Raw genomic sequence first — 23512 nt, 5'->3', positions numbered from 1 at the left:
GAAAGGAATGTTTACACAGGAGCATAACTGTTGGCAAGTTGGGTGTTTAGGGTTTGTTTTTTTTTCCTTTTCTTAAGATTAACCTTGAGAATTCTGGGATTTAATCCATTATGCTATGAAGACCATTATAGTGTTTTAATTTTTAACCAGCTAGGAGGGAAAAGAGTTCATAGTAATTGATACATCAAAGCAAACTTATCAAAACTAGATTTTGAAATGCTCCTGTTGTGGCTGAATTTACAACTATACACTTTTATCATTTTAGGTAACATGTCTAGACAACCTTTCCCCAGTCCTCCTCTACACAAATGCTTATCAGAATTAAATGTGGTGTTAGACTGTATACTTAAGTAAGGTAGGTGTAGGAGTGAAGACAAGTGTTAAATAAAATATATGCTGTCTGAAGTAATTCTAAATATTTGTATAAGTGCTTTCACAGGTTAACAACAGTTCATTGAGAATAATGTGCAAAATGGGCACCTAATTTCAATGGCATTTTTAGAGATCCTATCTAAGTATTTACCCTAAAGGAACAGAATGGCTTTATTGCTTTTGCTTTCTTCTCTCTTTTAAAAACTACATTTGTATGCATGCAGGTGTTACAGCCAGGCAGTGGCTGGTTTTAAATTGCCTTGGGGTTTGCATTTTAGCTAGGCATGAATTATCTAGATACATAGACTTCTATGTTCATGTTAGATAAGAAGAGGACCCAAACCCCCATGTGAGGCAAATACTAGCACTTATCTTGCCTTCCAGGGCAGAGTCTGCAACACCAAAACTTTAGAAAAGAGTCAAAAAATAGCCACTAGATTTTACCCTATCCTAAATCCAGTTTGTGTAAATGACTGAATCAAATGTGTAATTAAGACTTGCACAAGAAGTCTGATTACTAAAATATGTATTTATAGGCGAAATATGTTTTCCAACTATGACTGCCAAGCTGAAGAGGAGGCAGGGGATTTGAATTATCAGACCTAGCTCTGCCACTAGGCAACTATATACAGTCTTGGACATGATCACTTCCCTAAGGCTTAGTTTCCTCAGTGGTAAAATGAGTGAAATTGAACTAGGATGGTCTTTAAAATCCCTCCCGACCCTAATATTCTTGTGAAACTTTAAAGCATTCCGAAAACTTCAAAGAACTATTTAAGTGTTAGTTATTATGATTATGATATAAAAGGTACATTCTAATGCTGTTAGTCACCTGAAGTTAGCAAAACTACCCAAAGATATTTACTTAATAGCCATGTTATATTATTTTAACTGTAGATGGGGAAAAATATATCATTCTTAGTCATTTAAAAATTTATTTTCTTCTTGTCTGTCCTCACTTCCTAACTTGGAAGTAAAATATAAAAAAATATAAGGAAGGAGTAGGTAGGTGAGTCAGTTGATTGAGAGCCAAGCCTGGAGAAAGGAGCCCTGGATTCAACTTTGGCCTCAGACACTTTCTGTGTGACCCTGCGCAAGTCACTTAATCCCAATTGTTTGGCCCTTTTCACTCTTCTGCTTTAGGACCAATACACAGTATTCATTCTAAGATGGAAGATGGGAGTTTTGTGTTTGTTTGTTTTTTAAATAGAGAGAGAGAAGAAGGTGATGGTGGAGATGAAAACTGGGGAGGAGGATTTCATTAACTGGGAGACATGACAAGCAAGTTCGCAAATATCTGACTAAATCTCTACAGTCAGGACCTAAGACAGAATTGGCAGCCACCTACACATTGTTATTTCAAGGACACCAAGAAGGCCTTCTCTATGGATTTGGCCTGTTAATTCTGAAATTAAATTCTGAAATTAAAACTCTATTTCTTCACACCAAAATCTTTTCCTCTGTTAAAATATAAGCAGGGGGGAGGGGGACGGGGGGGGGGGGGCAGTTAGGTGGCTCAGTGGATTGAGAACCAGACTCAGAGCTGAAGTTCAAATGTGATCTGAGAGTCTTTGTAGCTGTGTGACCCAGGGCAAGTCACTTAACCCCCATTACCTAGGCCTTACCACTTTCTGCCTTGGAACCAATACATAGTTTTGATCCCAAGACAGAAGGTAAGGGTTTAACAAAATAAAATAAAACAAAAGAGCCCCTGAGATAGTTAAAATTTAAGTTCTAATACTCATTTCCAAATTAATGAATAATTTTTTTGGATCTTTTCAGGAAAGCTGCTTTGATGGAAGGGAGAGAAAAAGAAAAAAAAGTAGGATGAGAATACAGGATCTTTATGAGAGCAAGTAAAAAGCAAATAATCAGGGGCAGCTGGGTAGCTGGGTAGCTCAGTGGATTGAGAACCAGGCCTAGAGATGGGAGGTCCTAGGTTCAAATCTGGCCTCAGACACTTCCCAGCTGTGTGACCCTGGGCAACTCACTTGACCCCCATTGCCTAGCCCTTACCACTCTTCTGCCTTGGAGCCAATACACAGTATTGACTCCAAGAGGGAAGGTAAGGGTTTAAAAAAAAAAAGTAAATAATGAAGAGGCTAAAGAAGTACTTGGTAAATTAAACAGTGCATACCCTTTCACCCAGGGATACTGCAAATAGGCCTAAATCCTAAAGAGATCAAAGAAAAAGGGGAAAGACTCATATGTACAAAAATAATTTGGAAATTTTTTTATGGCTTCAAAGAATAGGAATCCAAGGGGGTGCCCATCAATTAGGAATGGAATATTACTGTGCTGTAAGAAATGATGAAGGGGGGGTGTTTTCAGAGAAATCTGGCAGGGCTCATGTGAACTGATGCAAAGTAAAGTAAGCAGAGCCAGGAGAACAATTTGTAAAATCACGATATTATACAAACAAGTAACTTTGAAATGCTGAGGAACTCTAATCAAAGCAATGACCAAACATAATTCCAGAGGACTAAGAATGAAAAATGTTAAGTACTTCCTGATAAAGAGTGTTGATACAAATTGATAATTTTTTTTTAATGAGGCCAATGAGAGAATTCATTGTGCTTGACTTAATGTGTTTGTTAATAGAGCTTTATTTATTTATTTATTTTCAATTTGCTTTCTCAGTATGGTGGGGAAAGAATGTGAACCTGAAGATAAAATAAAATTGAACTTTTTTTTAAAGTACCTTTACAATTTTATATACAGCCAGCCCTGCCTATATGGTATGAATACTGGAGCATATCCAAAGATGTTGATTTAAGACTCATCTGCCTGAAATGAGTATAGGAAATTCAATGTAGGAGTAAGAGCTGGACTAGAAGGCAGAGAGTCTGTATTCTAAATCCTGGCTAACTGGCTATATCCTTATAGGTACATCATTTACTCTTTCTGGATCTCAGTTTCCCCTCAATAAGATATGATGGGTGGCACAATCAAATGTAATGGACTTCTCTACTAGCAGCAATGCAATGATCCAAAACTATTCGGAGGGACATATGAGAAAAAATCTACATCCAAAGGAAGAACTGTGGGAGCAGAAACACAGAAGAAAAACAACTGCTTGATCACATGGGTTGATGGGGATATGTTTGGGGATGCAGACTCTAAACAATCACCCTAGTGCAAATATCAATAATATGGAAATGGGTCTTGATCAATGACACATGTAAAACCCAGTAGAATTGGGTGTCAGCTATGGGAGGGGGGCGGTTGGAGGGAGGGAGAGAAAGAACATGAATCATATAACCATGGAAAAATATTCTTAATTAATTAATTAATTAAACTTTTAAAAAAATTAAAAAATCAGATATGATGGGGAAGAAGCAAAAGAAAATTTCAAGGCCTTTCTAAACACTAATTTCTATGACACCTCAACTTGGCAGGCCTCTTATTCTTGATTCTGGGTGGGTCATATCTCCAAAAAGGTCTTGAATATGATTTAGGTTCAGTGTAAAGTAATTTTAATTGTCCTATTGAGACAAACAAGAAACATAACAATGTGTAGTTACTAGATTTAGAGTTGGAATTCCCTTCCTTCCATTTTATAGATAAGACAACTGATGCACAGAGAGCCCAAGTCATTTGCCCAGAGTCACCTAGTAGCTAGCAAGAATCTAAACCTAGATATTAATGATTCCAAATCTTGAACACTATCCACTACACTTATTGTTTAGAAGTTTTTGTGCAATATAAAGCTTGGGATTCCTTTTCTATAGAACAGGGCTAGTTAAGATAGTGTTACCCTCTAGCTTTATACACTCCATGGCATTTTTTTTTTAACCATTACCTTCCAGCTTAGAATTAATTAATGCTGTGTAATGGTTCCAAGGCAAAAGAGCAGTAATGGCTAGGCAATGAGGGATAAGTGACTTGTCCAGGGTCACACAGCTAGGAAGTGTTTGATTTCAACTTTGAACCCAGTTCTTCCCCACTCCAGGACTGTTATTCTAGCTACTGTGCAATCTACCTGCCCCTACTCCATGGCATTTTGAGGCTATTATCTCTAGCCATCCTAGACAACTTGGACATTGTAAAGACCAACTTCCTTTTTAATTCTGCTTTCTAGACCCATTTCTAGGTCTCTTACTCTGTAAATGAATCAGGAAACAGCAAATCTGTAACTTGTAAGAAAATGGGAAGTGGTTTTCACTGAGGCCAATTTAATAGTGGGTTGGGAAAGTTCCCACTCCCAGTTCCATTCCTCATACTCCTAAGCAGTTCTTGATCCTCAATGGGGAGAGTAAGTTTCTGAAGCTCCTTAGCACAGGAGAATAAGTCATTTAAATAAGTCCCAATAGCCTTTTAACTCTGCCCCTTCTTAAGGGGAAAAAGTGATTCTTCTTCAATTTGAGTTTCTTAACTTTTTGGTTTGTTGCAGAGTATATTGACTAGGAAACTAGATTTGCAGTAAGAAAACCTGGATTAGAACTCTAGCTCTGCCAACTTAAAATGATTTTACCCCTGAGCCTCAGTTTCTTCACCTGGGAAATGAGGGGGCCAGATATACAAGATGATTTTAAAAGTCTCCTTAAGGAGGCAAGCAGGTAGACACTTCCCACCTGTGTGACCCTGGGCAAGTCATTTAATCCCTTTTGCCTAGCACTTTCCCTTCTGTCTGGAAGAAAGTAAGGACTGTTTGGTTTTTAAAAATGTCTTTTCAAGCACAATATCTCCTAAGTTAGACTTAGTTATTACTCAAGCTTAATCTTTTATATTAAAAAAAGTAAAATATCCATAGACCTCAGGTGTTTCTCAAACTTCTTGTTCTCAGGACCTCTTTAAATCCTTAAAAATTATTGAAGACCCCAAATAGCTTTTGTTTATGTGGGTTCCTTCTATCAATAATAAATTTCTAAAAACATTTATGTCAACTTGAAATCTGGAGACCCCAAGTTTGCCCTTTGTCCCATGAGAGTTCACCTAGAGGGAGGGCTCAAACTTGACATTACAGACTGAACAATAGACCTTAAATTGATAATACCAGCTTAGGTGGAGCTAGGAGACCTAATCCAATTTTAAGTATCCTTTTAGTCTTAGAAGTTTCCTCCATTGTATCAGAAAGATCTGAGTTCAAATTCAGCCTCAGATACCAGCTAGCAGTGTGACCCTTGGCAAATCATTTAACCCATAATTGCCTCAGTTCTTCATGGTGACACCTTTGGAGAAGGAAATGGCAAATCACTCTAGTATCTTTGCCAAGAAAACCCCATGGACAAAATCTATATTTGTAGAGTTAGATGTGACTGAACAACAACATAGGTTTGATTAAAATAGGATGCAGAAACTTTTTCTTTTTTCTTTGTCTCCCCAGTGCCTCTAACCTTCCATTGATGAGATGTAACAAATGTTTGTTGAAATGAATTCATTAATGAGAATCAGCTGAATTCATGATCCAGAAATGATAAGCATCAGCCTGAGGGCTCCTGTTCTCTAAGTGCTCTACTTTGCAGATTTCCTCATACTAGCAAACTACTAGAATGGCCATTATCTAAACTTTGAATCTCTCCTGGCACAATTGTCCATTAACAACAGCAGCAGCAGCATTTATATAGTGGCTGCTATGTGCCAGGCACTGTGCTAAGCACTTTACAAATATTACCTCATTTGATCTTCACAATGACCCTATGATGTAGGTTCTATTATTATCCCCATTTTGCCATTGAGGAAATTAAGATGACATACCCAGAGTCACATAAGTGTCTGAGATCAAATTTGAACTGTCTTCCCTGACTTCAAACTTAGCTCTATCCACCGTGCATCCCAGTGGTTTGGGGGATTGAATAAATGGTGATCCCCCCTCCCCACCACAGATCTCTTAGTACTGATATATATCCTTTAGGTTCTAGCCTCAGCAACCAGAGGAGCTCCCATTAACAACACCTTCTTACTACACTTCCAGCCAGTTTCAGGGGTAGAGGTGAGTCTTGTATATTGTCCCCATTTTTTCAAATGAGGAAAATGAGGTTCAAAATGATTGTCTTGTTCAATATCACACCGAGGGTCACAATAACAATTGGTATTGAAAAACACTAAAGCTTCTTTAGATTCCTTCTCCTTTGATACTTAACAATAAGCCAGTGAACTGTGTGCTTTAGTAGTAGTCTCTCGGCAACAGAGGATGACGGTTGTCTTTGTGCGTTTTCATCTATGGTGTATAGAGGAGTGTGCACAAAGACACTTGTGTGTGAAGGAGATTTAAGTGGAAAAATCGATGCACAGAGACAGTCCCACTCTCTTGGCGTTGGAAGCCTGGGTCCAGTGGCACGAAAAGTCGTTACACCTGTAGACTTCCTCAGCTACATTGGATGGCCTTGTTGTCTTTTGTGCTCCAACATTCCCTAAGCACTCCACAGTGCTTTGCTGCCTCGCCCTCTCAGCCGTTGAACCTTCTTGTTGGTTTCTTCCGTCTGTTCCGCTGAAGCAGTCTTCACATGCTGGGTGAGCAAAGCCCTGGTTCACCAGGGGTCCACGACGACCCGATGGCTACCCTCACAAGGTTTGGCCAGCCTGTCGAAGCCGTGCCCAGGGTATGGCCGCTGTAGCATGCTAGCAGCTACTGGGAGCCACAAGTGAGAGCTGAGTGTCAGGTGGGGGTCAGAGGCTGGAGAGCTGCCCTAGGAGGGCACGACAAGCCTTCCATACCAGAGATACTACTCCCCCCCCCCCCAGCACCCCATACACCCCATTGGAAATTGCTAAACTCAGATCCCACTAGAGACTCTAGTCAACTAACATTTATTAAGTGCCTATTATAGCAAACACTGAGCTAAGCAGTGGGGATACAAAGGCGAGAAAACAGTTCTTGCTTTCAAGATCACAGGCAAATAACCATATACAAACTATTTCTATTGGCTTGTAAGAATATTAGTATTCTCATTTGACATCTGAGGAAAGTGAAGGTCAGAGCCAGGAAGTGACTTGGTCAAGGTCACGCAGCCAGCACACACATACACACACACATACACACAGACCGAGATATGAGGGTGCAAAGCGGTCCAAAAGGGGAGGCCAGAGAAAAGGCTGGGGGCGGGGTACAACTCCCAGCCCCACCCACCCTCTCCAGGACCCGCCCATTCATGCTGGGGGACGCCCACAGGGCGTAGCCACGCGTGGGGACTTTCCTCTAGTCCCCCCCCCATCCACCCCCGCCCCGCCCCCGCTGGACACGTCGGGGCGGAAGTCGAGCTTGGCTCCTTGGCTGGCGCCCTGGCTGAAGGCGCCCTCCTGGGTTCGAGCCGGAAGGAAGTGAAGTGGACCGGGCAGGAGCGAACCTCCTCCTCGCCGGGTCCGAGTGGCAGCCAGGGTTTCTGGAACAGGCGCTCTAGGGGTTGAGGAGGATGGGGACGAACAGGCGGCTCCTGCCGGCCGCAATCGCCCTGATTTGGGGCTTTCTGCTACCTATGGTAAGGGAGCGGCTACTGGGGCAGCGGGCGGGGCGTCCAGTGTGGTCGGGGGCAGCCTCGGAGGTCTGGCTCCCTCCCATTTGGGCCTCCCTTAACCGAGCCCTAGGGCGTGGCTGAGGATATCCCTAGGTTTTCCTTCCTTCCCTCCTCCCCCCTCTTCCCTTCTTCCCCTCCGCCCATCCTGCCATGCATTCCCCTCCTCCCCAGATTCTCTTTCCCGCATTCTACTCTACCCCTCTTCTCCTCCCCTCTCTTCTATCCACCTTCCCCTTTCTCCTACTTCTCTCCTTATATTTCCCTCCATCTCTTATTCCCCCATCTTCCTCTCTTCGCTCTCCACTTTCCGCCTTTGGTATGCCACTTTACTTGCTGTCCCCTGGAATGCCTTATTCCTCTGGTAAGGTGTAGATGGAGCTTCCCTTCCCTCCCATCCACCTCCCCCCCATTTCCCCTGATTCTTGCTTTCCACACCAGTTCTTTTCTGAGTTATTTCAAGCGGTGATTTATTACCCTCTGGTTTGTGAAGACTTGCCCGTCTGGGAATAACTTTAATATCATCCCTCCATCCTGCCCCAACAATGTGGCATTCCCAGTGTTTTAACTTCCATACACATTAATGGAGACTTGGAGGTGGGGAGGATTCCTCTTCGTAAAGTGGTATATTAGACTTCTGAGGGCTCTACCGCGCGTCATTTCGGACACTTCCCCTTTTATATAGCTTAAAGGAAACCAAATCACAGCGTGGAGCTTCAGTTCAAGCTTGAAATTTTCACAAAGCTAGCAAGATGATTTCACTTTTGTTTTATGGTGTCGTTTCACCTTGACGTTTCAGAAGTTTACTGCAGTGTCACCTTAAATAGGCTATGTGATCGTAGTAAATTTAAAGCTAGGAGAAAGGATATCTAAACCAACCCTCTTTAGGTTAGCATTTAAATGTGACCGCAAATCTTGGAGAAAACTTTTTTCCTGGATACTGTTTTACGAATTTTTAAAATACCCAAATCCATATTGATCATGCTTGGTCTAGCAAACACCTGTGAAAGGTTATATTTAAGAGTCTATTGCAGTAAAGATTCATCATTAATAAATTAAATTCTACCAGTTTATCCTTGTAAGTATTCCGTGCTGTACAGGAAATATAAATGAAATGAACTATCTTAAAGTCTTGGGGGAGGGAATACTAAAATGGATTTATGATTTTGTTGATTTGAATGGTCCTTTTAATGGTGTAGATCACAACCCATACCTACTGGCCCATCCAATGTAATTCTTGTCTGGCAGTAAATTCTACAATTGGTTGGTGCCTCCAAAGTGCTAGTGACCTCCCTTTCTTCTTGAGGGTACTCAGGCTCTTTGGAGGTATTTATCATCACTAAGTCATTAGCTAATCTTTTTCTAACATTAATTTCCCTGTGACATCCCTTTCACTCTAATTTTTTAATTTTGTTCCTAATGTTATTGCAACCTACTCACATCCCTGATGTCCCTCTCAATTCTCTTTTATGTGCTACTCAAGTTTAATTCTTTGGAGACTGTAATGCTCCATTATTTGAAAACATATAAAAAGACTACTAGAAGAATATTGGTATAAAAAAATAGGGGTTTTTATTTTGGGAAGATCTTTAGGATCATTAGTGAGTGTGTATATATATATACATATATATATATACACATGCATATGTTTATACATATAGTCTTTAGGAAGCTGGCAATTTAGTGAGAGGGACTAAGTTCTTGAAAACTAATATAGTTTAAAAGTATCTAGAAAATATGTAATTTTCCTGTTTTCTCTAGTTCTTGACACCTTCTACAGTACTTTATACCATTTCATGTAATCCTGATAGGCTTTTAAAAATTTTATTTAGAATATCTTTTTTAAAAAAATAAAATACATTTACAGTTTTTCCTAACACAGAAAGTCTCCCCAGATACCCTTAACTCAATTTCCTATAAAACATTTGAATTCGATTTTCCTTCCCATTTTGCTATTTGTGCCTCAGAGCCCAATAGGCTGCATATCTCACTTTCTATCCTCTTATGCATTTCTAGTTTTTTATGCTTTTCACTGTATTTGCTTGGTTTCAATTAGACTTTTATGACTTATTTGAAATATATCCTTTCTTCCCTACCTTTGACACCTTTATTTCTCCTCTTCTGCTCTCTATTGCCTTTCTCTTAGACTCCTTCCTGAATTCCTGTGCTTTGTAGGGTCTTTTTCCCCCTTATTATATTTCTTCAATAAGTTTCTTGTCCTTCACTTTAACTTTTTCCTTTTACTTCCTCTAGCTACTCTGCCCTCTCTTTGTTCTTATTCTGTAAAAGGAGGGTAAAGGAAGGAAAGGAGATTAGCATTTATATAGCACCTACTAGGACTTTTTACAAATTATCTCATTGGATCCTCACAAAAACCCTAAGAGATAGGTTTTAATATTAGCCCTGTTTTACAGTTGAGGAAACTGAGGCAAACAGAAGTTAAGTGACTTGCCTAGGATCACACAGCTAGTAAGTGCCTGAAGCTGAATGTGAACACAGGGCTTCCCAACTTCAGGTCCAGGAGGCTATCCACTATGAAATTCAAACAAAGTGGTTCTTTGAAGTAAGTTCATCCTATGAATCTTTGCCCAGCAGGTACCATTTTCTCCCTGCTTTCTGTTTACTGGGTGTGTGTGTGTGTGTGTGTGTGTGTGTGTGTGTGTGTGTGTGTGTGTTTTATTTTAAACCCCTAACGTTAAGCTTAGAATTAATGCTACATGCTTTATACTGCTCTTTTTATACTATATACTTTTATACTGCTCTTGAGGATTTCACAGTCCAATAGGGGAGACAGTAGGCAAATAACTATGTACAATCAAGCTAAATGCAAGATAAATTGGGAAATAATCAATAGAGAGAGAGCACTAGAAGTAAGAAGGATCAGGAAAGACTTCCTTTAGACAAATTTTATCTGGGACTTAAAGGAAGTTGATGAGAAAGGAGAGTATTCTTGGACAGTAAGAATTACAGTGCCACTGGTTTGGATTGCAGACAATGTCGGGGGTTGGGGTGGGGAATAAGACTGGAAAAGGAAGGTCAGGCTTTGAAGGACTTCGAACATCTGAGTACTGTACAACCCCCTTATCCAAGGTTTAGTTATTCAGGTGTCAATCCCAAGACTCTGGTGGGCTCTTCTGCTTTCACCTTGTTTTGCTTTTTATGAGTTTTTGTTTTGTCTTCTTTGGGGTGGGCCTGGAACACCCAACTGAGGAATAGGTATGGGGAGAGAGAACGCATATATATAGGTGGTCAGTAAATGTTCATTTATATCTCCAGTTTCAGTCATCTTTGGTAGATCTTGGAATGTATCTGCCCCTAAATAAAGAGAACTCTTGTATTTTGCCTTTAGATTCTGGAGGTCATAAGAAGGTACTGAAGGGTACTGAGGTGTAAGCTGTAACATGGTTAGGAAGGAACCATAAACTCAAGATAATTCATGAAGAGAAAAAAATTACTAAACTATACTTAAAGAATAGGCCTTCTGACCAATAAATTAAATTCAGCAAGCATTTATTAAGCAGTTAGGAGTTACAGGGCAGTGAGGATACAAAGACAAGAGTCAAACGGTCTTGGCCTTCAGGAAATTGATATTCTGCTTATGGAGACAACATTTTGTACATTATTAAATTAATTCAAGTTTCAAGATGGGTACTAAAAAATGGCAGGAATCAAGCATTAAAATCCCATTATATAATAAGATATTGTTAGGCTCTGAGAATACAATTACAAAAGTCATACAGTCCCTGCCTTCGGTTATTTGTTGATAACCAGTTTTTTGTGTTGTTTTTTTTAATCTGGGGAGAAAGGAGACATACCTGATATGGAAGTCAGCTTATGCAAAGGTATGGAAATAGAATGTGGTGTTCAAAAATGAGAAAGTAGAAAAGTGAAGCTAAAATCTTGAGTTGTTCCAAGTCTAGAAAGGTAGGCAGGAGCCAGATTTTATAGGCTTTCAATTGCTAAACTAGAAAGTTTGTATTTTATTCTAGTGGCAGTGAAGCCTGGGCAGAGTAGGTAGGCATTGGGAAGGGGCGATGTGACTTGGTCTGACCTGTGCAGTAGAAAGATTATTTTGTTAATTGTATAAAGCATGGATTAAAAATAAAAGAGGTTGGAAGGAGAGAGACTAGTTAGGAAGCTATTGTAAAACTAGAAGCAAAAAAGCCTTAATCTGAACTAAAGTAATGGCCCTATGAATGGAAATAAAGGACTGATTTTAGAGCTGTAATGGAGGTAGAATCTGCAAGACTAATTAGATACTTAGAGAAAGGGAAAAGGTGAGACTGAGTCTTAAGTTTGGAAGGATGATGCCAACCTCAGTAGGAATAAGGAATTTAGATTTTTCAGAAGAAATAAGGAATTAATTTCTGAATGGAAATTAATTCAGTTTTGGATCTGTTGAGTTCAAGAAATTTTTGTATGATTTCTTAAAATGTTTTCTAAGAACTCTTTGTGATTAACAATTCTGATAAATATCTGACATCTAAAATCCTTTAAAAAAACTCTTTACTTTCGGTCTTAGTATTCATTCTAAGACAAAAGAGCAGCAAGGGCTAGGCAATCAAGTCACACGGAATCACACATTTAGGAAGAATCTGAGATCAGTTTGAAATCAAATCATCTTGATTCCATTCTGACTCTAGACCTGGCACTCTACTGTGCTCACTAGCTGCCCCACATCTAATGACTAAAAGGAATTGACACAAATTCCTAAGGCTAGAATCTATTTCTAAGAGACTCAAATCATTATAAACTGATCCCTGAAGAGGTCAGCCCAAGGCATTGCTGTAGTCAAAATGACCAAGAAAATAGTGACTATTGCCAAAAATGGCATTACAAATAAAAAAGCTTACCCTTATACAAAAATCATGATTCTTCTCATTCAACTTCACCACACCAAAGATAAAATAGAACTAATTAGAGGAGATTGATATGATTAAAGGTATGGAAGATTATGATGATAGTCATAAAAATATTAGGACTCTTAAATCTGAAAAGATGAAGACTGAGAAGATCATAGGTCCAAAGTCTATAAAATTGTTAATGGTCTGTATGTGGTGAAGCAGGCCCAAAGATAAAATAGAACTAGTTAGAGGAGATTGATTTGATTAAAGGTATGGAAGATTACTCTATGATGATAGTCATAAAAATATTAGGACTCTTAAGTCTGAAAAGATGAAGACTGAGAAGATCATAGGTCTATAAAATTGTGAATGGTCTGTATATTGTGAAGCAGGCCTTAGTCAGCAAATCTAAGAATTAATTAAGTGAGGAGAGGATGAGTATACACAATTAAAGACAGTATCAAGGGAACAGTGTCAAGGAAACATTCAGGTATACTTGGGGCACTGCAGTGGGATATATTTAAGACAATAGAGGAAAAGAGTTCTTGTCCTGGCCTTTTAACTACCAGACATGTAAAATTAGTCTAGTCAGTTTACCATACTAGTTTTTAGTTTCTTTCTCTGAAAAAAATGAGAGGATAAACTAGATAGTCTCTGAGATCCATTTCAGCCCTAATACTTAATGAGCATATTAATTAAAAAGCAATTTTTAAAAGAAAACTGTACAGTGTGAAAATATTTACACATTTTTCAAAAGTTCCTACAGCTCATTGTAGCCTTGTCACCCATGAATTTACTCATGAAAATTAGTATATTTTAGAGGAAATTTGGATGTCTGAGAGTGAAATTGTGTTTTTTTTTTCTTTTGACTTAGTCTCTCTTCATCATCAAATGCTGTGGACCATCTTCTTGTTGCCTTCTCTTAGATTCAGTTTGTAAAGGTTAAAATTATGGTTGAGACTGAAAATCTAAATTTAAGTGGTTGCCAGGGGAAATCTCAAATAATAAAATACCCAAGTCAGCTGGAATTTTTTATGGTGATTTAATTGATAGTGGAGGAGATTAAGGAGAAGGAAGAAGTAGAAGGAGTAGTTTTTTTCTCTCCCTCTCCCCCCACCTGGCTAGTATTGGGTGGGGAGATCAGGAGATAAGGAAGTAAGGTTTTGGAGTATGAAGGAGGAAGGAGTCAGCTGGAACTCCAGAAAAAGAAGGGCTAAACCCAGATGCCCGAACCTGAATCAGCTCAAGGCAAACTCACCACCACCACTCCAAGGTGACCAAAACGCCTAGCACACTGCCAGCCAGAGTTGCCTCTCCAGGGAAAGAGGGCGAAGAGAGCCAGTGAGTGCCTTATATAGATGGTTTTATGTCACTTTCCTGCATCTCATCTGTACCAATGATCCTTAGCTTGACTTAGGTCAGCCCAGGGGTCTGTCTGCTTTTTCTGCACATGTCTGTTGCCTTTTTCTCAGATACTTAATCTTTGAGTTTGGTGCAGACCTTCCTAATCTTGTTAAACTAAGGAGGGTGGAGAAAATGTGGACTTCCCAAGACCTAATTCTATTATTCCAAGTATCTCTATTGTTATTGATTAGGAAATAGCTAAATCAAATCTTCTAAAGTACAGTCTAATTAGGGTGAAATAGCTTTAAAATTCACAAGCCCCCTGAGGCCCGAGGAAGACTAGTCTCTCAGATGGGTCTTGTAAACATCCCAACTATGAAATTACAATAGTTAGGAAGGAATAGAAAAGAGAGAAAGCAAAACCAATGTTTTGCTAGGCGCATTGACAAAAAGCCAAATTAGAGGCAATCCCCTTTGTCATAAAAGTGTACATTTACAATAAATGTTCAATCAAACTTCAGTTCAATCAGCCACATCCAAAGGTTCATTCTGGATCTTCCTGTAGTGTAGGTTTTCTGGCATCTTTCTGTAATAGTTCATTCTTTAGATTCAGGAGTTAGCAAGCTTCTTCCTTGAAGATCTTTCTCAAGCAAAAAAAATGTCAAAATCTTGGATTTTTATTAAAATACAACCCACCCACCCCCCTGAAATGGATGTTTAAAAAAATCTAGTTCATCTCAGGATGCATTGTTGAGTTGTGGGGGTGTATGAGTCAGTTATTAAAAGAATTGAAAGGCAATAAAAACAAAACAAAAACAAAAATATAAAGAAAAAATGGAAGAAAGTTAAACTTTTGGGAGAAAGAAGAAAAAAATTCAAAATCAGAATCAAAATGCCAAAATCTATGTATATAAAATGTTGAGTAAGCCAGAATAAATTCATAATAGGCCCTTGTACAAGTCCAATTTAAAGTAATTTCTATCCCATAAGTCTGTAGGACAGAATGCAGTAAAATTTCACTTACCCATTTGCAGCCAAGACTACCGGAAGTTGTCATACTATAAGAAGGAAAGGAACTATAATTCTATTTTGATAGGGAAGCATCATTCCCTGGTCTGATTTTTTTGTCGTTCTCAGGAATATAGGGAGCCAGCATGATAGTCAAATTTTGGTACTTGTATGAGTACTTCACAAAGAGTGTAGATACAAGGAAGTCCTAGGACTTAACATATGTCAAGCATCGCAACTTCAAATCTCACACTAGTATTTCCTGTGTGCTCTTTTTGGCACTATTTCAGGTTAAGTCTGTGCTCCTTGTTTTTATCCTTTTTTCTGGGATCAGACACAAACATCAATCACAGTCCCATAACAATTTATCAATAAATGGCAGGTTCCCATAGTTTAAAGCTTTTGGGTATGCATTGATATTATAGCAAGTATATATATATAATATGTTTCTTTCTCTTTAATGGTACTATCCCATCTTCTTACTCATATCAATATACCCTAAATGTCTGATCTTGGTCCTCTTCTTTCTTTCTTTAAAAAAAAAAATCTTTAAAAAAATATTTGGTTTTACCAATTATATATAATAACAATTTTCCACACAAGTTTTCTAAAGTTTTAAGAGTCAAATTGTCTCCCTCTCCCCCTCCCTCCCCACTCCTGGAGACAGTAAGCAATTTGATCTGGATTAAACATGTATCATCATGAAAACCTATCTCCATATTGTTCATTGCTGTAAGAGAATACTCATATACCTAGTAAACTAAAGTGAAAAATCATATGCTTTGATCTACATTCCAACTCCAATAGTTCTTCTTCTGGAGGTGGATAGCATTGTTTGTCATAAATCCCTCAGAATTGTCTTGGATCATTCTATTGCTGAGAGTAGCTAAGTCTTTTGCAGTTGATCATCTCATAATATTGCTGTTACTATGTACAATGTTCTTTTGGTTCTGCTTATTTCAGTCTCCATCAGTTAATGAAATCATCCTGTTCATCATTCCTTACAGCACAATAGTATTCCATCACCATCATATATCACATTGTGCTCAGCCATTCCCCAAATGATGAGGGATTGATTGAGAGCATCCCCTCAATTTCTAATTGTTTGCCACCACAAAAAAAGGGCTACTATAAATATTTTTATACAAGTAGGTCCTTTCAAAGGGTATGCAAGTTTTATATTCCTTTGGGCACAGTTCCAAATTGTCCTCCAGAATGGTTGAATCAGTTCAATATTCTACCAACAATGCATTAATGTCCCAATTTTGCCACATCTACTCCAACATTTATCATTTTCCTTTACTGTCATATTGGCCAATCTGATAGGAAGAGATGATACCTCAGACTAGTTTTAATTTGGAGATTCTCTAATCAAGAAAGATTTAGAACATTTTTTCATATGATTATTGACAGCTTTGATTTTTATTTCTTCAACTGAAAACTGCTTATTTATATTCTTTTACCATTTGTCAGTTGGGGAATGAATGACGAGTATGCTTATAAATTTGACCAACGTCTCTTTATATTTGAGAAATGAGACCTTTATAAGAGAAATTTATTAAAAAATTTTTCTAGTTTCTTGTTTCTGTTCTAACATTGGTTGCATTGGCTTTGTTCGTATAAAAATATTTTTAACTTAATAGTCAAACTTATTCATTTTTGGCCATAAATTCTTCCCTTCTCCATGGATCTGACAAATAAACTCTTTTCCCCTAATTTACTTATGGTATCACCTTTCAAGTCTAAATCATATACTGGCCCTGTTCTTTCTATCTAGTCTTTGTTGGAAATCTCATCACTTTACAATCACTCTCATGTAGAAAAGTTCCAATCTATAACTTCTTTCCTAACTTCCCCATGAATTTCAAGTCTCCTATTTCTTTTCTTTTTTTTTTAACCCTTACCTTCTGTCTTAGAATCAATACTGTGTATTGGCTCTAAGGCAGAAGAATGGTAAGGGCTAGGCATAGGGATTAAGTGACTTGCCCAGGGTCACACAGCTGAGAAGTGTCTGAGGCCAGATTTGAACCTAGGACCTCCCATCTCTAGACCTCTCAATCCACCGAGTGACCCAGCTGCCTCTGAAGTCTCCTCTTTCTAAATGCCTTGTAGCTATAACCATCTAAATATTCTGCTGATGTTGCCGCTTTAAACTTAGGCATCTAAATCTAATTATTCATCTCTATCCCCACATCTACAATTCTACCTTATTTTGGTTTCTATTTCTGTTAGTGATATCACCATCCTCCTAGTGAACCAAATTTGTAACTTTGGAGTCGTTTTTTATTCTTTCCTCTTCCTTACCTTGGGAATCCAATCATTTGCCAGACTAGACTTACTTTCATATTTGTTTACCCAACACTTAGTTTAAGGCTTTGTACATAGTAAGCACTTAATAAATACCTCTTTCATTCATTTATTCATTCATTCTACCTTCATTATAACTCTTTAAGTTTACCCTCTTTTTTTTTTTGCACTGTAGCCACTCTAGTTGAGGCCCTTATTGTGTGTGTGTGTGTGTGTGTGTGTGTGTGTGTGTTTTCCTATATACTACTATACTACCATTCTAATGGGTTGTTTTTTGTTTTGTTTTGCTTCTAGGCTAATCTTGTTTTCAGTCCATTTTTTATCTAATGGATAGAGTGCTGCATAGAAAATCAGGAAGGCTAGGTTTAACTGCCCCTGCCACGAACTATTCATGTGATTTTCATCAAGTCATTTTAACTCTTCTGGGCCTCAGTAAAATGAAAGACTTGGAGAAGATCTCTAAGGTGCCTTTCTGCTCAAAGTCCTATGATCTTTCATATCATTACCTAAATAATCTTTCTAATGTACCACTCCTCCATTTAAATTCAGTGACCTTCTAATGCCTACATGGAATAGCTCCTGACCCAAGCATTTAAGGTCCTTTACATGCTAGCTCCAACTTATCTTTCTCACCTTATTTCTTGCTATTCCTCTTAGTATAATCTCTATACTCTCCCCCCCCCCCCTCTTAATTCCAACCTACCTAGAGTACTCCTCATTGATTTACCCCTTTCCATCCTTCCAAAGTACCAAATGAATACTCATCTCCCCATCACCATTTACCTATTGCATTACTCTTTAGGGAACAACTCAAGTGCCATCTCCATAAATCCTTGCCCTGTAACTCATCCTTCTTTCTCTGTCTCCAGCCTATTAGTTGAAAGTAATTTCTTCCTCCTACCTTTTCTAAACACTTTGCTATAGACCTTTTTGTACTTACACTCTCTTTTCTATCATAGTTATTTGTATCTATGTACTTCCCCTCATTAAACAGTAAGCTTGAAAGCAGGGTCTCTTGCATCCACCTTTGTGTCTCCAGTGCCTAACACATGGCCTTGCATATAAAAAACATTTAATGAAAGTTTGTGAATTGAATGGCAGGTAAGTCGGCCATGCTCCCAGTTATCTTTGTACCACATGTCTCTTAGTTATATAATATAGGGTACTTAGATATGCTAGCTTCTTTCTTGAATTCATCTTCTGTGAATTATTAGGACCCTTTATTGCTTTTTCTTCCTACATGGTATTCTCTATGGCATCTAGATGGGTGAATATACATATGTACTTTTCTCTATCTCCCCTCCTGCCCCCCTGCTTTTTTTTTTTTTTGCTTAGAGCCATATTTCTAAGATTCTACGCAAATATATTTTTACCAGCTCGTGATAGGTATACTCTTATCTCTAGTCACAAATTTATTATTCCTATATTTTAAGTCAAAGTCCAGAAATCCAAATTCTTTTCTGTTCTTTGGTACCATCTTCTAAACAAACTAATCTTCCTCACTGGGGACCAAGATATCAATGTATGATAATTATTAAAGGAAAACAGAGGAAAAAAAAAAGATGTTATCTGTGGGTATTTAAAATACTTAAATAATAATAATGTAGAGTGTGATTGTAAGGAATGTATCCCGTCCTTGCTAATGCCAGCAGCAGAGGGCTACCATTCCAAAACTCCTGGAAGCCCTGATGAGATCTGTTGAACAGGCAGTGCCCAATTGGAAATTTTAATGAAGGAACCCTAAGGACTGTTCCTGCCATCCTGTTCCTCTTCAGGAGCTGATGTCAACTCCTAATCTCTTCTTGTGCTTGGATATCTTATGTCTTCATGAACTGATCACCAGCATCCCCATACCTATTTGTGATTTAATCTTTAAAAGCCCTGCTCACGGCCCCCTAAGGGGGTGGTTAGCTAGTATCTGAGATGAGATTCAAACTAAGGTCTTATGAATCTAAGTTCAGTTCTCTGTCCAGTATGTTGAGAAACAGCCACTATTTATATGGTGCATTAAAATTTTCACAATACTTTCTTTGTGAGGGTCCTATAAGATAGGTGGTACATGTAACAAACTGGTAGTGTCTGAGATGGAATTTGAACCCAGGTTTCCAGGCTTCAACTCCAGTAATTTTTCTACTTTGAGGGAAGTAAACTCTTTATTTTTAAATCTATGGTAGAGAAGGAAAGAATAACCCAGTATAGTCCGATATGTACTGTAGATTTGGGGAGAGTATTTCAGAGAATCAAGAGAAAGGATCCCATGGCCTTGAATTTTATAGGAGAAGAAATAAGCTCAAGAGGGATAAGAGCTCTCAAATGAAATTTTGGGGACAGAAAGGTAATTCTGTTGAAGAAGAAAAAAGTTGTCTAAAGACATAAATGTGAATACCTAGGGAACTCAGACTAATTTCAATATTAAAATGACATCAAAAATGGGATTCAAAGGTAAAGGAAGGTGAATACAGAAGTGCAGTACTATTCTGTATAAATTGTGTCAGAAATCCTTAAGTTCAGAATGAAATGAGAATTGTGTAGGATACTAAAGAAAAGAAAAGGGCTTGTATATTGAACAAAAGAAGATTTTTTAAAAAAAGAGGAAATGATTGTCCCTTGGGGTAGATGAGATGATAGCAGATAATGGAAGGAAGATAGAACTGTTTTAATTCCTACTTTGTTTCTCTTTTCTCTGCCAAAGAGAATTATCTGTGGACTGGAAAGGACAAAGCGAAAATAGCTAAAAGTGACTTGATGGCCTGGTTAAAGCTGCCCTTATGAGTTCAAGTCATCAGATAAACTGATTAACCAGTTGATGGAACTGACAAATATAATTCTTAATACTCTGTCAGCAGGAGATGGGAGAGGTGATATAAAACTACAGAACTAATTTTCTCTGGTTCCTGACAAAAAATCTGGAACCAATCATTAAAGGGATAGAATAACTACAAAAAGAAGCCATGATCACAAAGAGCTAACATAGCTTCATCACAATAGGCCACTTTAGATAAGGAGTGTTGTAGCTGTAGTTTATCTGGACATTAACAAAATGTCTGATGAAGCTATGCTATTTTTGTAGAAAAGATGGTGAGAAATAAGCTAGAAAGTAGTATGTTTAGGTGTATTCAGGATCAATTGAATGACTGGTCCCAAAGTGTAGTCATTATTAATATATTGAAGTCACTAGGGAGAGAAGTTGCCAGTGTTCTCTTCTTGGCTCGGTGCTATTTATACAAGTCAATGCTAAAAATGTTAAAGGCATAAATGTCTTGCTTTTCAAATTTACAAATAATACTAAACTGGGAAGGAGAGATAACATTCGATGAAAAGATAGAAAAATATTTTGATAGGCTAGAATTTGAGACTGAATCTAATATGAATAAATTTAGTAAAGGTAAATATAATATCTTCACTTGTTAGAGAAAAATGGAAAAGAAAACATCCAAGACAGCAGAGATGTGTGCCAAGAATATGAAGTGAATCAGACAATGCAATTTAAAAAAAAAACAACTTAACCTTCTATCATACAGTCAATCCTGTGTTTTGGTTCCAAGGCAGAAAAGTGGTAAAGGATAGATAATGGAGGTTAAGTGACTTGGCCAGAGTCACACCGCTAGGTAGTGTCTTGAGGCCAGATTTGAACCTAGGACCTCCCATCTATAGGCCTGACTCTCAATCTACTGAGCCACCCAGCTTCCCCCAAACAGTGCAGTTTTAGTCTATATTAGGAGAGGCACATCCAAAATTATCCCAGAAAATCTGAGCATCACATTTAAAAAGAGCATTTGATAAGCTGAAGAGAAAGTTATCTAGAGAAAAGTTACTAAGATAGGGCAAAGCCTCTTAGTTATATGAAAATTGGTTGAAGGAACTGAGTATTTAGTCTAGAGATTAAAAAGACTCAGGATATATAGATATATAGTCATCTTCATGTGCTTGAAGGGCTCTCAAAAGGTAGAGGTATTAGTTTGATCTCCTTAAAATCTGAGGACTGGGAGCAATGGATAGAAGTGTACAGAAGTTGATTTCAACTTTATGTAAAGTTTATCAATAATTAGAGCTCTCCTAAAGTGGAGTGAGCTGCCCCTGTAGATAGCATGCTTCGATTCACTTAAAACCTTCAAACAAAGATTTAATGGTCGCTTGTTAGCATTATGGTAGAATGGATTCTTTGTCAGTTAAAAATCAAACCTTCTAACTCTGAGATTCTATAATGATAAGATGTGTACATTTTCCTGAGTGTAGGGAACAGCTCTTAAACTTCTCTTGTGTTTCTTAGAATACATAACAGAATAGGTATCTATAAATATGTGATAGGAAGGTCAGGGAGCAATCATCAAATAACTTTTGTCCCTCTTTCCAATTTACACTACTTTGTAAACTGAGATTAAAATTGATGATGTACCTAGTGTCTATAATTGGTATTGGAGTGTGGAAGGGTAGATATTCCCATTACATTTTATTTAATGCCTACGAGATAACAAAAATTTTAAATGGTTAGAAGTGAAATATAGTCAGTGTTGGGAGTAATGAATTTATCATATTATTGGAGTCATCTTCCCCAGAAGTTTACCAACACCATATATAGATGTATCTGCATAAAAGATTGTGTATGCGTCATAAAAAAAAAAAAGTTTGTGCATGAATCCATCTGATTATCCATCTCTGGACTCTGAGAATTTTCTCTAACTGTTCTTTATGCCTGCAGTACTCTCTCTTCTCTGTCTCTTTACAGGAAGCCCTACTTAATCCCTCATCATTCTAGTACTTTCCCTCTTTTAATTCTTATTTATTCTATATATAATTTGTTTTATATGTAGTTAAATGAATGTAAACTCTCAATTCAGGAACAATATTTTGCTTCTTCTTGTTCCCTATCACTTAACTCAGTTCCTGGCACATAGTAAGCACATAATAAATGTTTATTGGTTGATCGTGTTTATAGTTTTAAAATATCCCACAAATAGGCAAATCCCTTCAAAATCTTTTCTTGAGGAAATGTGGTTATGTAATGTAAAGGCTAAACTTGTATATAAACACTGTTCAATAAGTCTCGAGTCATTACTAAACAAAATTGTTCATGTAGAATTTTTTGTTCTTAGACAGTTGCTCAGGAAGGAATCATACATGCACATGGAAATGGAACATTATCATCTAAGGACTACTGCATGCTATATAATCCATATTGGAAAGCTCTTCCCCCTACACTAGAAAATTCAGTAAGTAGATAATCTATATGAAAATGAAGATACTGAGATTAAACTTGGATTTTATAATATGAATATGATTTTGCTTTTTTCATTTACATTGCTATAATAAGCTACAGCCTGTGGAACCATCAGGTTGGGAGCTTCTTATAATAATTATAATTCTTAGGAATGAATTAGGATCAAATATATCTCATTTGCAAGTCTGAAGTATCAAAATGCTACTTGTTTCTTGTTAAGGAGGACTTTTTGGAGGGAGGGGTGTATTACTTACCATGGGAACTAAAAGTATTTCTTACATTTGCAGACTTCACTTAGTCTGGAAAACCTGACCTCACCACTCTGCAACTTTTCGGATATTCCTTCCACTGGAATAAAGAACAAAGCAGTTGCAGTATCATGGGGCACTTGTGAATTTCTGGAAAAAGCCAGGATTGCCCAGAGAGGAGGTGCTAAAGCATTATTGATTGCTAATGGCAGTTTACTTGTAAGTATAAATGGCCTTAAAAAATAAGCAAAACGCAAAACCAGAAAAGCAATATCAGAAAAATGACTACTGCAACATAAGGTTAAAGAACAAAAGAACAGTTTATCAGTTGGCATTTATTAAGCACTTACTATATCCTTATATTATACCAAGTGTGAGGATTCCAATTAAGGGAAAGGCTCTAGTGACTGAGGCTGGGGAAACCAGAAAAGGCTTTTTGCAGAAGACTCCTTTTAGAAAATACTGTATTACTTTGACCTACAAGAGAGATTTGAAAACATACCTTGCTTCCTTCTTTGTGGAAGGTGGTAGGCTCTGGATGTGTAATACTATATATGCTGTCAGACTTAGTTGATGTGTTGATTTATCTTGCTTAATTGCCTTTTTCTTTTCATCTTCGTTTTAAGTGATGGCTTTCTAGGTGGAGAGAGAAAAGAGATATATTAGGAAATAACCATAAAATAAAGCAAAAGTACTATAAGCATGATTGTTTATGTAAAG

At 37.7% G+C, this 23512-nt stretch overlaps 2 protein-coding genes across 7 annotated transcripts in view; one reads left to right on the top strand and one right to left on the bottom strand.

The window, feature by feature from the left end:
• AP4E1 (adaptor related protein complex 4 subunit epsilon 1) overlaps window positions 1–23512 on the bottom strand; it is a 304079-nt gene that overhangs the window by 222684 nt on the left and 57883 nt on the right. For all 3 annotated transcript variants that reach the window (XM_056810189.1, XM_056810192.1, XM_056810191.1), the window contains exon 2: window positions 23295–23428. The gene's annotated coding sequence lies outside the window, so the exon portion shown is untranslated. The remainder of the gene's footprint in view (window positions 1–23294; window positions 23429–23512) is intronic.
• Window positions 7490–23512, top strand: part of SPPL2A (signal peptide peptidase like 2A) — a 57226-nt gene continuing 41203 nt past the window's right edge. For 2 of the 4 annotated variants that reach the window (XR_008914878.1, XM_007479944.3), the window contains exons 1-3: window positions 7532–7790; window positions 22420–22536; window positions 22832–23011. Coding sequence is in view for 3 of the 4 variants with exons in the window: in XM_007479944.3 (XP_007480006.1) it covers window positions 7725–7790; window positions 22420–22536; window positions 22832–23011 (363 nt within the window). In the remaining variant the exon portion in view is untranslated. Of the gene's footprint in view, window positions 7791–22419; window positions 22537–22831; window positions 23012–23512 lie in introns of all 4 variants that reach the window. The other 2 variants (XM_007479947.3, XM_007479946.3) reach the window with 2 other exon arrangements.

This window comes from Monodelphis domestica, chromosome 1, assembly GCF_027887165.1.
Source record: "Monodelphis domestica isolate mMonDom1 chromosome 1, mMonDom1.pri, whole genome shotgun sequence".
In the NCBI taxonomy this organism is placed as follows: Eukaryota; Metazoa; Chordata; class Mammalia; order Didelphimorphia; family Didelphidae; genus Monodelphis; species Monodelphis domestica.
The sequence above is the reverse complement of the archived record's forward strand: the minus strand, read 5'-3'. Positions and strand labels throughout refer to the sequence as shown.